The sequence below is a fragment of the Panthera tigris genome, chromosome C2 (assembly GCF_018350195.1).
Source record: "Panthera tigris isolate Pti1 chromosome C2, P.tigris_Pti1_mat1.1, whole genome shotgun sequence".
NCBI lineage: Eukaryota > Metazoa > Chordata > Mammalia > Carnivora > Felidae > Panthera > Panthera tigris.
In genome coordinates, this window is record NC_056668.1 from 113,468,224 (window position 1) to 113,481,391 (window position 13,168).

General features: G+C 37.0%; 1 protein-coding gene across 1 annotated transcript; it reads left to right on the forward strand.

Moving 5' to 3' along the window:
* Positions 1 to 30: 30 nt before the first annotated feature.
* COMMD2 (COMM domain containing 2) lies at positions 31 to 7,632 on the forward strand. Its single transcript, XM_007086313.3, has 5 exons — positions 31 to 178; positions 275 to 352; positions 1,035 to 1,117; positions 1,908 to 2,081; positions 7,205 to 7,632. Exons 1-5 carry the CDS (start codon positions 112 to 114, stop codon positions 7,400 to 7,402), a joined length of 600 nt encoding a protein of 199 aa, XP_007086375.1. The 5' UTR covers positions 31 to 111; the 3' UTR covers positions 7,403 to 7,632.
* Positions 7,633 to 13,168: the final 5,536 nt, after the last annotated feature.

The window sequence follows — 13,168 nt, forward strand, 5'->3', positions numbered from 1 at the left end:
CCCAAAGCTGGGGATGTGGAGAAGCCGGAGCTTCTTTGCGTTTGGACGCTGGCCCCGGAAGTGGCGAGGGCGGGGTCAACACTGCCGAGTAAAGTCCTCTGAGTTGGGAAGATGCTGCTGGACCTTTCGGAGGAGCATAAAGAGCACCTGGCCTTTCTGCCGCAAGTGGACAGCACGGGTCAGGGGACGCGGCCGCGGAGGGTGGTGTTCTGTGGTCTGGGGAGGGGAACAAGGGGTGTGCCCGGCACTCACGGTCTCCTGGTTTCCCTTGCAGTGGTCGCCGAGTTTGGGCGGATTGCGGTGGAATTCCTGAGGCGAGGCTCGAACCCCAAGATCTACGAAGGCGCCGCCAGTAAGCCTGGGAGAGGCACTTCGCGGGGAAGTGCGGGCCATTCTTGGGCACCCTGGAGAGATAGGGGTTTTTGCAGCTCCAATGGTCTAGTTCTCATTGTGGTAGAATAAAAGCAGAAAGGCTCTTCAGGGCGCAAATCCTGCCCATCCCCTAAGTAGCTTTGAGATTTTTAAAACTTCTATTAAGTCGGTGTTGTCATCCGTAAAATGGACAAATGCCAAAGATACTATGATGCTTAAATGCACCAAAGCGTGTGAAATAGTTGGGTGAGCCATTAATATCATACAAGTGTTTGGTTATAATTAGTTCAAATATCCGCTTTTGCTGCAGTATTGTTTTTTCCCTGCTGGACAGGGTAGTTTCTGAGATTGTCAGCCCTTGAATTCCACTTATGCCAGACTTGAAGTAGCTGGACATTCAAGAGAAGGACTAAGGACTGTTATGTCTGATGCTAGTCTGTCTCCACGGGTCTGCATTTTGAAAAGAAGGTTACACGGCGGCAGATACCCAAAGCATTTGTCCAGCAGTGGAGAATGAACAGGAGTCTATTACTAAGTCATTATTTTTCATCGTAGTGTTTGCAAATATGGAATAATGGATAATATTTATTCCTAAATAAGAATTTGAATACAAGGATAAATATCACACAATAATTTATTTGCTTTTTTTTCTTTTTTCCCAGGAAAACTAAATGTGAGCAGTGACACTGTCCAGCATGGTGTGGAAGGATTAACATACCTCCTCACTGAAAGCTCAAAGCTTATGGTAAGGGCTTCTGTGGAGTGTTTGTATTTCTTCAACCTTAAAAAGCTCCAGTATACTCTGCATCATAGCCTTGGCAGGCACCTGCTTATTTTAGTAATGTTGTTAATGGTTTATAATTGATTTAGTGAAGCCATGCCTAAACAATATGGCTGTAATGTGATCTGCTGGTATGAAAGCCTCTTGCTAGTATAAATTGGAATTCCCTCTAATTCTGCATGTTGTTAAGCCATATACAATAGTGGGTATCCTAGGAAGGGGGAGGAATAAATGATTTTTTTTTATTTTTATTTTTTATTTTTTTGCATATTAGCAGTATCTGACTTGACGGAGAATAGGAGAGAAACTGGGCATTTAAAAAAATTTTTTTTAACATTTATTTATTTTTGAGAGACAGAGACAGAGCACGAGTGGGGGAGGGGCAGAGAGGGAGACACAGAATCGAAAGCAGGCTCCAGGCTCTGAGCTGTCAGCACAGAGCCCAACATGGGGCTCAAACCCACGAGCTGTGAGATCATGACCTGAGCTGAAGTCAGAGGCCCAACCGACTGAGCCCCCAGGCACCCTGAGAAACTGGGCATTTTAATAATTCTTTTTATGCTTTAATACAAGTATTTTTATGTATCAAACTCAGACTTCAAAATAGTGGGTAAGAGTTATCTCTATAAAGGATGTTGTTTCTTTTACCAGGCAGAAAAGAATTAGATATCATATTCTTTTGTGTATATTAAATATTTTAGCATTTCTAGACAAACATAAATTTGATGTTCTGTTAAACTTGATTCACTTCCAGATTTCTGAACTGGATTTCCAAGATTCTGTTTTTGTTCTGGGATTCTCTGAAGAATTGAACAAATTATTGCTTCAGCTTTATCTAGACAACAGAAAAGAGATCAGAACTATTCTGAGTGAATTGGCACCAGACCTTCCCACTTACCACAGCCTTGAATGGAGACTAGATGTACAGGTATGGTTCCCCCCCCCCCGCCACCTGACAAACTATAAGATTAATTTTGGTTCTATGTCCTCAGGCTTATTGTATTCTTTACCACCTTAACTGAACTTTGGTTTGAAACTTTATTTTTTTAATGTTTATTCTGAGACCATTTTACAAATAGTTCATTTTCTGATATGCTTAATGTGTTTACATCAGTTTCACATGCAAAGTTTGTAACAAATAGGTTCTTTTGGTAAGGAGATGGTCATGCAAATTTTTAAAGCAGTATTTGATTTTTAAAAACTTTTATGCCTAAGCAAAACATACATGGATTAAAGTGCATACGTCATTGTATAGCTCAGTGAATTATCACATGGTAAAAACACCCATAAAACCAAGACTTGCCCATGACAGACACCCCAAAAGCATCCTCTTTGCTTCTTACCAATTCTCCTTCTTTCCTTTCCAAAGGTTAACGAGCACCCTGACTTCAAATACATACTTTTACTTGTTCTTTAACTTTCTATATATGAAATGATTCAGTAAATATTCTTTTGTGTCTGGCTGCTTTTACACATTACGTTTGTAAGATTCAGTCATTTGCAAAGCCACATTGATAACCAAAAGGGAGTTCTCAGACTCTTGTATGTAGCCCTTTATCAAGCAGTGACAGCTAATAGATGTTTATTGAATGTCATCATTTGCTGATTAGAGCTGTGCCAAATGCATTGGTACACAAAAGAAGTATGAGACATTTTCTCAATTGGAAAAGATGTTATATACTCAGGGATATTAGGTGTTCTCAAAATAACTAGTAATTACAGATAGTTATAAGTTACTGGAGGGGGGGAATATAGTTGTATACATAAAGTTACAGCTATGTACTGTACTTCACAAACATGGCTTAGGTCGTTCAGTGGATGCTTGCAGAATCCAGGAAAGCTTAAACAAAAGGAGGTAAAATTTCAGAAGGGTCAATAAATAGAGAAAACCAGGGTTAATGTTCTTGGAAGAGGAGGCAGCATAAGCATAAGGGAATGAGCTTTGAATAGGTTGCACACTAGTTCCCAAACTTGACTGCATATTGGAAAGGCCTGGATAGTCTTAAAATATTTTCGTGGGGCGCCTGGGTGGCTTGGTCGGTTGGGCGTCCGACTTCGGCTCAGGTCATGATCTCACAGTCCATGAGTTCGAGCCCCGCGTCGGGCTCTGTGCTGACAGCTCAGAGCCTGGAGCCTGTTTCAGATTCTGTGTCTCCCTCTGTCTCTGACCCTCCCCCGTTCATGCTCTGTCTCTCTCTGTCTCAAAAATAAATAAATGTTAAAAAAAAAAAAAATTATAAAAAAAAAAAAAAATTCGTATCTATGTTCCGCCCCAGAGATTCTGCTTTATTGTTATGGGGTTTGGTCCGAGCATCAGAATTTTTTAGAGTTCCACTTGTTACCCAGGTAATTCTAATTTGCAGTAAAGTTTGTAAATTACTGTTATAGTGGATTCTTCCTGATTTGAATGGTGGTAAGATGGTCCAAACAGGATACAGAAATTCAGTTAGAGGGTTTAGCAGTTATAATCCAGTGTAATGAGTGCTTGAATAGGTATAAACACAGGGTATGGTATAAACCAGATTGTAGGCTCTATGAGGGCAGGTACTGTGTCTTGTTCAGTACTGTGTCCCCAGCACAATGCCTGGTACATAATAGGCATTCAGTGCTGAATATAAAAAAAGGTGGGGGAGGGTAAGTAGCTTCTTAAATTATTTATCAAATATTTCTTGTACAGTTATCATGTGTTAGGTATTGTGGATTTAAAGAATCAGACACAGTTCGTGCTCTTGGGAGACATCATAAGCAGCAAATCCTGTGGGGCTATGGGAAGGAGGAGATCACTGTGGCCAAGCTTCTATGTTTAGGTCCTTTCATAATAACCAGGTGGAGGAGATGTGAGATGGTCATGTTTATGAGATTCAGTAGTAATTTATCTTGTAAATCTTTAGCTCTCTCTTGGGTGTGGGTAATTTCTGACTTTTGGGTTCTGGTAGCCCATAGAAGTTATTTTTTTGGCTTTATTGATTTGCATTGAGTTTTTCCATTATGAAGACATTTTTAGAAATTAGAAACAAGCAATTGAATTTTCTAAAACTTGGGAGAGCTCATTTACCCAGTGCAATGGGTTTGAATAGTGTGTTACTGCAAGAACTAATATAGTTTAAAGTTGAGTGTATACTGAATGAATATTGCTTCATGTGGTAAAATGCGTTTAAGGGGTAAAAAAGCTACTTAGAGAACTAATTGATTTTCTGAGCTCATTAGTCAAAATTATTACAAGGGATTTTAATTGGAGTAGATTCTTCTTTATAGGAGGAAGACTTGTCAGATGAAGATCAGCTGAATTGCTAGGAAACTAGTGACAAGTTACAGGATGTTTCATTTTTGAGTAACTGATTTGTCTCATGGACACTGGTAGTGAATGGACAATTACCATCTAATTGTGCAGTTGCTTATGAGAAATACATTAATCATCATAGTTCAGTTTCTAGTAGAAACATTTCCCTTCATAAATTGCCAGCACAATTAATGCACTTAATAACATAAGTAAATTGAATGCATCTGAGATTGGTGAGGGACGATTTACCTTTAGGACTGATCCATTTAAATTGCTTTTGTTATTTTTACAAAGAGAAGGACAGAACATAAGTCCTAATCAGGAACCTTGTGGGCTACTGTTCTTTATCCTGTAGTACTGTCCTTGAAATTCATTTCTGAGAAAAAAATTAGGTCTAAATATGTCTTACTAGGTGTTTGTTAGGGATGTTGTATAACCTTCACCTGGAAATTTTAAAGAATGATATAGATGCTTATTTGTAAAGGATATTAATTTAGATATTATGTTGTGTAAAAGTTTGAGGATAGATTGAGTCTTTGGATGAAAAATTTATGGTTTATACACCTAGATACATTTGGTCCCTGTCTATCAATGCAGATATAGAGGAAAAAGAAGTATAAACAATGTGTAAGTGAATCAATAAGTAGTATTTTCAGTCATCATATTTATAGTTTACCTATCTTTCATATCTATAATTTTCTGTACTGGAGAAATGATCTTAAAGAGACACTTTAACTTATAAGTATCTGTATTATTTTGGGGACTGGCTCACTCAAGGGGATTGACCTGTTGTTTCCAAATTATTTTTAGACATTAAATTTCGGTATCGTGGGTTCTTTTGGAAGCCAGATCACCTAGAATTAATTGGAAGAAGTTATTAGTCAGAATATTCTGTGTTGTGGTATAAATTAATCCTGAAATCTCAGGGTTAGATTTTTGCTCACTCAAAAGTCTCTTCAGTTGGGCTTCTTGTCCTTTTGACGTGACTCCAATAATTTTAGGTAACAATCTTGCTTTCCTGTATAGCAAGATGTTTCAGGCTCAGTCTTGCACAGTTGTTATCCCAGACCTCTAATCAGTTACTCGTTTAAGGAGCTCCTGGCTCCTTTTAAGGAAGAATGGTCTTTAGAGAACAGTTGGTGCTAGAGCTAAATGCCTTCGCTTTCAAGTTAGCCATTGTTTCTAGTAGTTTTCTTTTTTTTCTTTTAAAAATATGTCAATAGTACATTTTAAAAAAAATTCAGAATATATCATACAAATAAAGATTACAGATACTCAGTTTAAAGAATAATAGTAAAACAAGTACCCATTGCCAAGCTTAAGAAATACACTGAGGGGTACCTGAGTGGCTCAGTTGGTTAAACATCTGACTTAAGCTCAGGTCATGATCTCGATGTTCATGAGTTCAAGCCCTGCGTCAGGCTCTTTGCTGACAGCCCAGAGCCTGGAGCCTGCTTCAGATTCTGTCTCCCTCTCTCACTGCCCCTTCCCCACTCGCACTCTGTGTCTCTCTTTCTCAAAAATAAAGAATTTAAATTTTTTTTTTTAAAGAAATACAATGAAACCATCTGTGACCTACCACAGTTACAACCCCTCACACTTCCCTGAGGTAACCATTTTCCTGAATTTGATGTTAATCCTTTCTTTATAGTTTTTGGGTTTTTTTCCCCATTTGGCCAGTGAGTACTTTATCTTTTTTTAATTTTTTTAAATTTACATCCAAATTAGTTAGCATATGGTGCAACAATTAGTTTAACACATTTTTTCATTAAACTTTAGTTTTTATGTATTCTTCTGCAACTTGCTTTTCTGATTGAACATTTTCTTTTTAGAATTATCCATGACAATTTATATTGCTGTAGTTTGTTCTTTTTATTGACATTTAGTAAGCATTTTATTTTTAGGAATATTCTCAATACACCCATTCTGTTGTTAAAGAGTATTTGAAATGTTCCTAATTTTTGACTCTTGGAAACAAATACTATTGTGAATATACGTATGTATGTAAGAACTCAAGGTATATACCTAGGAGTGTAATTGATGGTACTATTATATTGTTTTCCAAAGTTATTCTCTTACCACTCTGACCAGCAGTGGATGAGAGTTCCCATTCCTATCACTTGCAGTGCCCCACATGGGCAGGTTTTTAATTCTCGCCAGTCTGATATGTGTAAAATAGTATGTTATGTTTTTATTGCCATTTTCCTAATTACTAATAAAAAGTTGAACATGTTTTCCTATGTTTATCTATTTGTGTTACTTCTTTTGTGAATTGCTTACTTAGGTCTTCTGCACATTTTTCTTGGTCTTATGGGGTTTGTTGTTGTTTTTAATCAGAACATTCTGATTAAATTTCATGCATTCTGAATACTGATCTTTTGTTGGGGGAGGGGGTTCTATGCGTCATAAAATATCTTATCAGTTTGTGCATTGTTTTTCCACCATCTTTAGGTATTCTTGAAAGAAAGTGTTAATAATTTAAATGTATTTCAGCTTATCGGTTTTTTTCTTTGTGGTTTGTGCCTTTTATATCATGTTTAAGAAATTTTATATAATTTAAATTTATATCATGTTTAAGAAATCCTTCTGCCGGGCAAGGTTGCATATACATTGTCATGCCTTTTTTCTTTCCAAAGGTTTTAAAGTTCATTTTTCATTTTGAAGTCTATGATTTATATGAAATTTGACTTTTGTATATGATATAAGGTAATTATAAATATTATATGTTCAGCATGGTAATTAGTTATTCTCTTACTCCATTTAAAATGAAGCTTGCAAGCAGAAGCCTCAGGCAACAGATAAAACCATCAGTGACTATAAAGCTACACCTTAATCAGAATGGAGATCACAACACCAAAGTTCTGCAGACAGACCCAGCCACTCTGCTCCATTTGGTTCAGCAATTGGAACAAGCATTGGAGGAGATGAAAACAAACCACTGTAGGAGAGTTGTGCGCAATATCAAGTAGTTCCAGTTTTCAGGACTGGAATCACTGAATCACTCACATATTGATAATGCGACAGTTACTTTTTTAATTTTTTATTAATTACAGTGATAAATACATATAGTTCCCATGAAATTTCTTTTTCTATGACAAGATATTGAGGTCATGATCAAAAGCTAAAGTTAAGGGGTGCCTGGGTGGCTCAGTTGGTTAAGCGTCTGACTCTTGATTTGGGCTCAGGTCATGATCTCACAGTTCATGTGATCAAGCCCTGCATTGGGCTCTGCGCTATTAGCGTGGAGATTTTCTCTCCCTTTCTCTCTGGCCTTCCCCTGCTCGCACTCTGTCTCTCTCTCAAAATAAATAAATAAACATTAAAAAAAAAAACAACGCTAAAGTAAAGTTCCTTTCCTGGTGCTAAATGTGGTCTGTTTCTTGACTAATTAAGATGTATTTTATATGTTAAAAGTGTATGTATAATTGAATCAACTGGAAGTGAATCTGTCCTATTCATATCTTTGGTGTATATGAATGTCTTTTATTCGTACTTCTTTTGATTGCTTAACCTTACTGTTCTTTATTGACCAAAATTTGAAAATAAAATTCACAATGTGATATTACTGCTATTCAGAATATTTTTAGACAGTTCATTGTTTTTGACTTTTAAAAGCACCCACAATGTTAGTAGCTATGGAATAGTTGGAAGTAGATATGAATTTTTTTAAATGCTACATTGTTTAGGGGGTTCATGCATTTTTCCTGATTAGTAAAGGTAATAAATACTATGTTGCTTAAGTTTGAGTTGTCATGGCTAACTTGCTTAAATAGTACTCAAATTTGTGTGATCATATATTACATTTTATCAAGGACCACTTTTTTTCCTTAGTACGCAAAGCATCTAAGAGACACGCTGTCATTTACGTTTATACACAGTGAATGTAAGAGTAATATAATCACTTATTAATTATCTAAATATAAATTACAGTGACTTTTGTCATTTTTTTTTGGATGCAGTATATAAAAAGGGCAGGAGTCCATGTTTACTACATGTAAATATCCCTTCTTCTTTACAAACTTGATTTGTTTGTTTTTTAGTAACTATAAACTGTCAGCTTGAAAAACTCAGATACTGATGTGTCGGATTAGCCTGATAGAGTACAGGGACACAGGGAGACTTAAGGAGTAGCAGACTTAAGGAGAAAAAAAAAACACAAGGGTGGAAATGGGGGTTCAGTCTTAAATGTATATATATCTTATTCTGAGAGCCTCATCCCCATGGAGCAATCCAGGAACACCTTTAGAGCCATCAGACTCAAAGCTGCAATCTGGGTTCTATCAATGCCTTGCATCCTAAGAATTAGAGATTTTCGGGTCAGAGTGACATTGTGTTTCTTCTCTTAAGAGAGAGTCGGTAAAAATGAACTATTGGGACCTCATCAAAATAAAAAGCTTCTACACAGTGAAGGAAACAGCAAAACAGCAAAACTAAAAGGCAACCGACAGAATGGGAGAAGATACTTGCAAACGACGTATCAGATAAAGGGTTAGCATACAAAATCTATAAAGAACTTATCAAACTCAACACCCAAAAAACAAATAATACAGTGAAGAAACTGGCAGAAGAGATGAATAGACACTTCTCCAAAGAAGACATCCAGATGGCCAACCGACACATGAAAAAATGCTCCACATCACTCATCATCAGGAAAATACAAATCAAAAGCACAATGAGATACCACCTCACACCTGTCAGAATGGCTAACATTAACAACTCAGGCAACCATGTATGTTAGCAAGGATGTGGAGACAGAGGATCTCTTTTGCCCTGCTGGTGGGAATGAAAACTGGGGCAGCCACTCTGGAAAACAGTATGGAGCTTCCTCAAAAAATTAAAACTAGAACTACCCTACGACCCAGCAATTGCACTACTGGGTATTTATCCGCAGGATACAAGTGTGCTGTTTCGAAGGGACACATGCACCCCCATGTTTAGAGCAGCACTATCAACAATAGCCAAAGTATAAGAAGAGCCCAAATGTCCATCAATGGATGAATGGATAAAGAAGATGTGGGGGGTATATATATATATACACCGCGTATATATACAACAGGGTATTACTTGGCAATCAAAAAAAATTAAATCTTGCCATTTGCAATAACGTGGATGGAACTAGAGGGTGTTATGCTAAGCGAAATTAGAGAAAGCTATCATATGACTTCATTCATATGAGGACTTTAACATACAAAACAGATGAACATAAGGGAAGGGAAGCAAAAATAATAAAAGGGAGGGGGACAAAAATATAAGAGACTCTTAAATACGGAGAACAAACAGAGTTACGGAAGGGGCTGTGGGAGGGGGTATGGACTAAATGGGTAAGGGGCATTTAGGAATCTACTCCTAAAATCATTGTTGCACTATATGCTAACTAACTTGCATGTAAATTTAAAAAAATAAATAAAAATTAAAAAAAAAAAAAGAGTCTGGGGGTGCCTGGGTGGCTTGGTTGTTAAGCATCTGACCTCGGCTCAGGTCATGATCTCATGGTTCAGGAGTTCGAGTCCCACATCGAGTGAGCTTGAACACCCCCTTCGGGTGAGCCCTGCTTCTCTTTCTCTCTCTCTCTCTTTCTCTGCCCCTTGCTCACTTGCACCCTCTCTCTCTCTCCCTCTAAAAAAAGAGAGAGAGAGAGAATCTAGTAGGGAACAGAGACCAGTGGAAGAAAAGCACAATTTTAATTGCTACCCATTTAATTGTCACAAGTATATGTTCTGCAGTGGCAAAATAACTAATATTAGATATTAATAAACTATAATCAAATAATTTTTAATAATCATGATAACTTGGTTAATGAAGCTTTCATGTTAACAACCTCACAAACTAAAAAAACACTTTATATATTACATGAAGTGATAGTAGGATGTCATCAGGTTTAAAAGCAACATGCCTGCCAACATTCTGTGAGGCTTCTTACTTATCTACATTTGGTAGAAGATAAGCAGGTCTGACCCCAGCCAAGATTGAAATAATAGCACTGTGTCCCTTCAAGGCAACCTTTCTTCTATATACACTGATCTAACCCCAGTCAAAACAAGAAAGCAGGTACTAGTCTTTTGTTATTTGTGTCAAGCTCCCCTGGCCTCCTTTCTCCGAACCTTATTCTTTCTGATGTTCTGCCTTCTTTACCCTTTTGGGCCAGAATGAATTGGGAGCAGTCTCCTAACTCTTTGAACGTGAGGCTCACTTTTAGTACAGGGCACTGAATAAGCCTATTTCTTTTCTTGTTTAAACATTCCACATCCTTAGGAACTCCCTTGCCCTGTTTTATGGCACATTGGATTTTTTTTTTTTTGTAGCTAATATATGAACATATTTTCTGCTGATGTAATCACTGTTCTGTGCTCCTGTATGAGCAGGTATCATGACTCTGGGTAATGTGCCTTTCTGTCTTTATCTCAATTTTTAGTAAGTCATTTTGGATTATAAGTATGTTGATTTTTCAGGATTGCTGTATCGCTCATGTCTCAAAACCAGAATAGTAACATATGTCAGAACAGAGATGTTGAGTAGGGAATGACCAATATATATATATATATATATATATATATAGATATATATATATATAGATATATAGATATATATATATATCCATATATATATATAGATATATATCTATCCATATATATATATATATATCCATATAGATATATATCTATCCATATATATATATCTATCTATATATATATATATATATCACAAATTCTATATATACTTCACCCATTGGAAGTCTTTTTTGTGTTTCACAAGATTTCAGTGAGCTTTTTTTGTTATTGATGTTACCAAGCTTAAGCAAATTTAAAGCAGCAAATTGGAAAGGTGGTGGGGATGCCATAAAAACAAAATATACCTTTGAAAACAGAATCTGTTGCTAAGGAAAGTATGAAAAATCATTAACAGTGTGTGAAGGATGTATGTGTGGAAGGATGTATGAGTCCTTAAAATTATAACACTGTGAGGCCTTTTAGGGTATAATCTTTGGAGAAAGTTAAGAGGTTAGTCTTTGGAACTGGACAAAAAGGGTATAAATTTAGCATAATAAGATACAGCATAGTAACAGGGTTTAGAAAATAGTCGTGTAGACTGAGGATCTCATTATTTTATAGCCTTGAATTATGTTCTGTACGCTTCCTAGTGGTTTCTAGGTGGTAAGATTATAGCTGTTTCTTTTCCTTCTTAATTTCTGTAAGTTTGAATGACTCATTCAAAAAAAACAACTTTGGAATCTGAAGGGAGGAATAAAGATCATGGAATTTAAATACAATTTTAGCAATATTTTCATTCAAAATTTTAATTCTTGGAATGTTATACACATAGCTCTCCAGAAAACTGAGCTATTCAAAACTACTCAGCCCCCAAAGGACTCAGGCTGAGAGTTGTACATATAGGGTTGGTCCTGACTCCCTTTTTTCTTTTTTTCCTTCATACTAGCGGGAAAAAAAATGAGACTCTCAAAACATTATTTAAGCCAATTCTTTTTCTACATAATATTACATCTAAATGAAGAATTACCTGTGTTCCTCTTTTTCTGCATAATATTACATCTAAATGGAAAATTATCTGTATAGTTTTTAATCTCCAAAGGAAAACAAATAATACTTTGTAGTGTTTCACAGCCCTTATGGTCAAGAAGTTCTGCCAACTGCTATATTAAAGTGTTCCTGCTCTACTATATCACTCTTCTCTGTATTTATTTTAATTTTATTTTTTAACATTTATTTTTGAAGAACAGAGAGTGCGGGGGAGAGGGGGGAGGGTAGAAAGGGAGACACAGAATCCAAAGCAGATTCCAGGCTCTGAGCTGTCAGCATAGATCCAGACGTGGGGCTCAAACCCACGAACTGTGAGATCATGGCCTGAGCTGAAGTCAGACGCTTAACCAACTGAGCCACCCAGGCTATTTTTTAAATACATATATATTTAAATGTATGTATTAAGTCCCTCCTTAACTTATCCTTCCACAGTTTACATAATCATAGGCTACTGTCCTCTCTTTACCTTTCTTTTATAAATGATAGAAAATATTTTCATGAAAAGAGTATCATACTACATTGCTTCTAATTTAAATATATTTACTTAAAAAAATTTTTTTTTTTAACGTTTATTTATTTTTGAGACAGAGACAGAGCATGAACGGAGGAGGGTCAGAGAGAGGGAGACACAGAATCTGAAACAGGCTCCAGGCTCTGAGCTGTCAGCACAGAGCCCGACGCAGGGCTTGAACTCACGGACCGCGAGATCATGACCTGAGCCAAAGTCGGCCGCTTAACCGACTGAGCCACCCAGACGCCCCTATATTTACTTTTTTTTTTTTTAATTTTTTTTTCAACGTTTTTTATTTATTTTTGGGACAGAGAGAGACAGAGCATGAACGGGGGAGGGGCAGAGAGAGAGGGAGACACAGAATCGGAAACAGGCTCCAGGCTCCGAGCCATCAGCCCAGAGCCTGACGCGGGGCTCGAACCCACGGACCGTGAGATCATGACCTGAGCCGAAGTCGGCCGCTCAACCGACTGAGCCACCCAGGCGCCCCGAGTTTTACAAACTTTGAAAGTGATGTTTTAATTATAAAAGCAGAATAAGCCCATTATTTCTCTACTTTGCAAAAAATGTATACGATGGATGTAAGAAAACAATGATCTACCTTATGGCATTAAAATACATATTTAATGGTTCGATCAATGAATAGCAATGGCTCTTTTTCCCATGTTTGCATAGCTCCACCCCTCTCT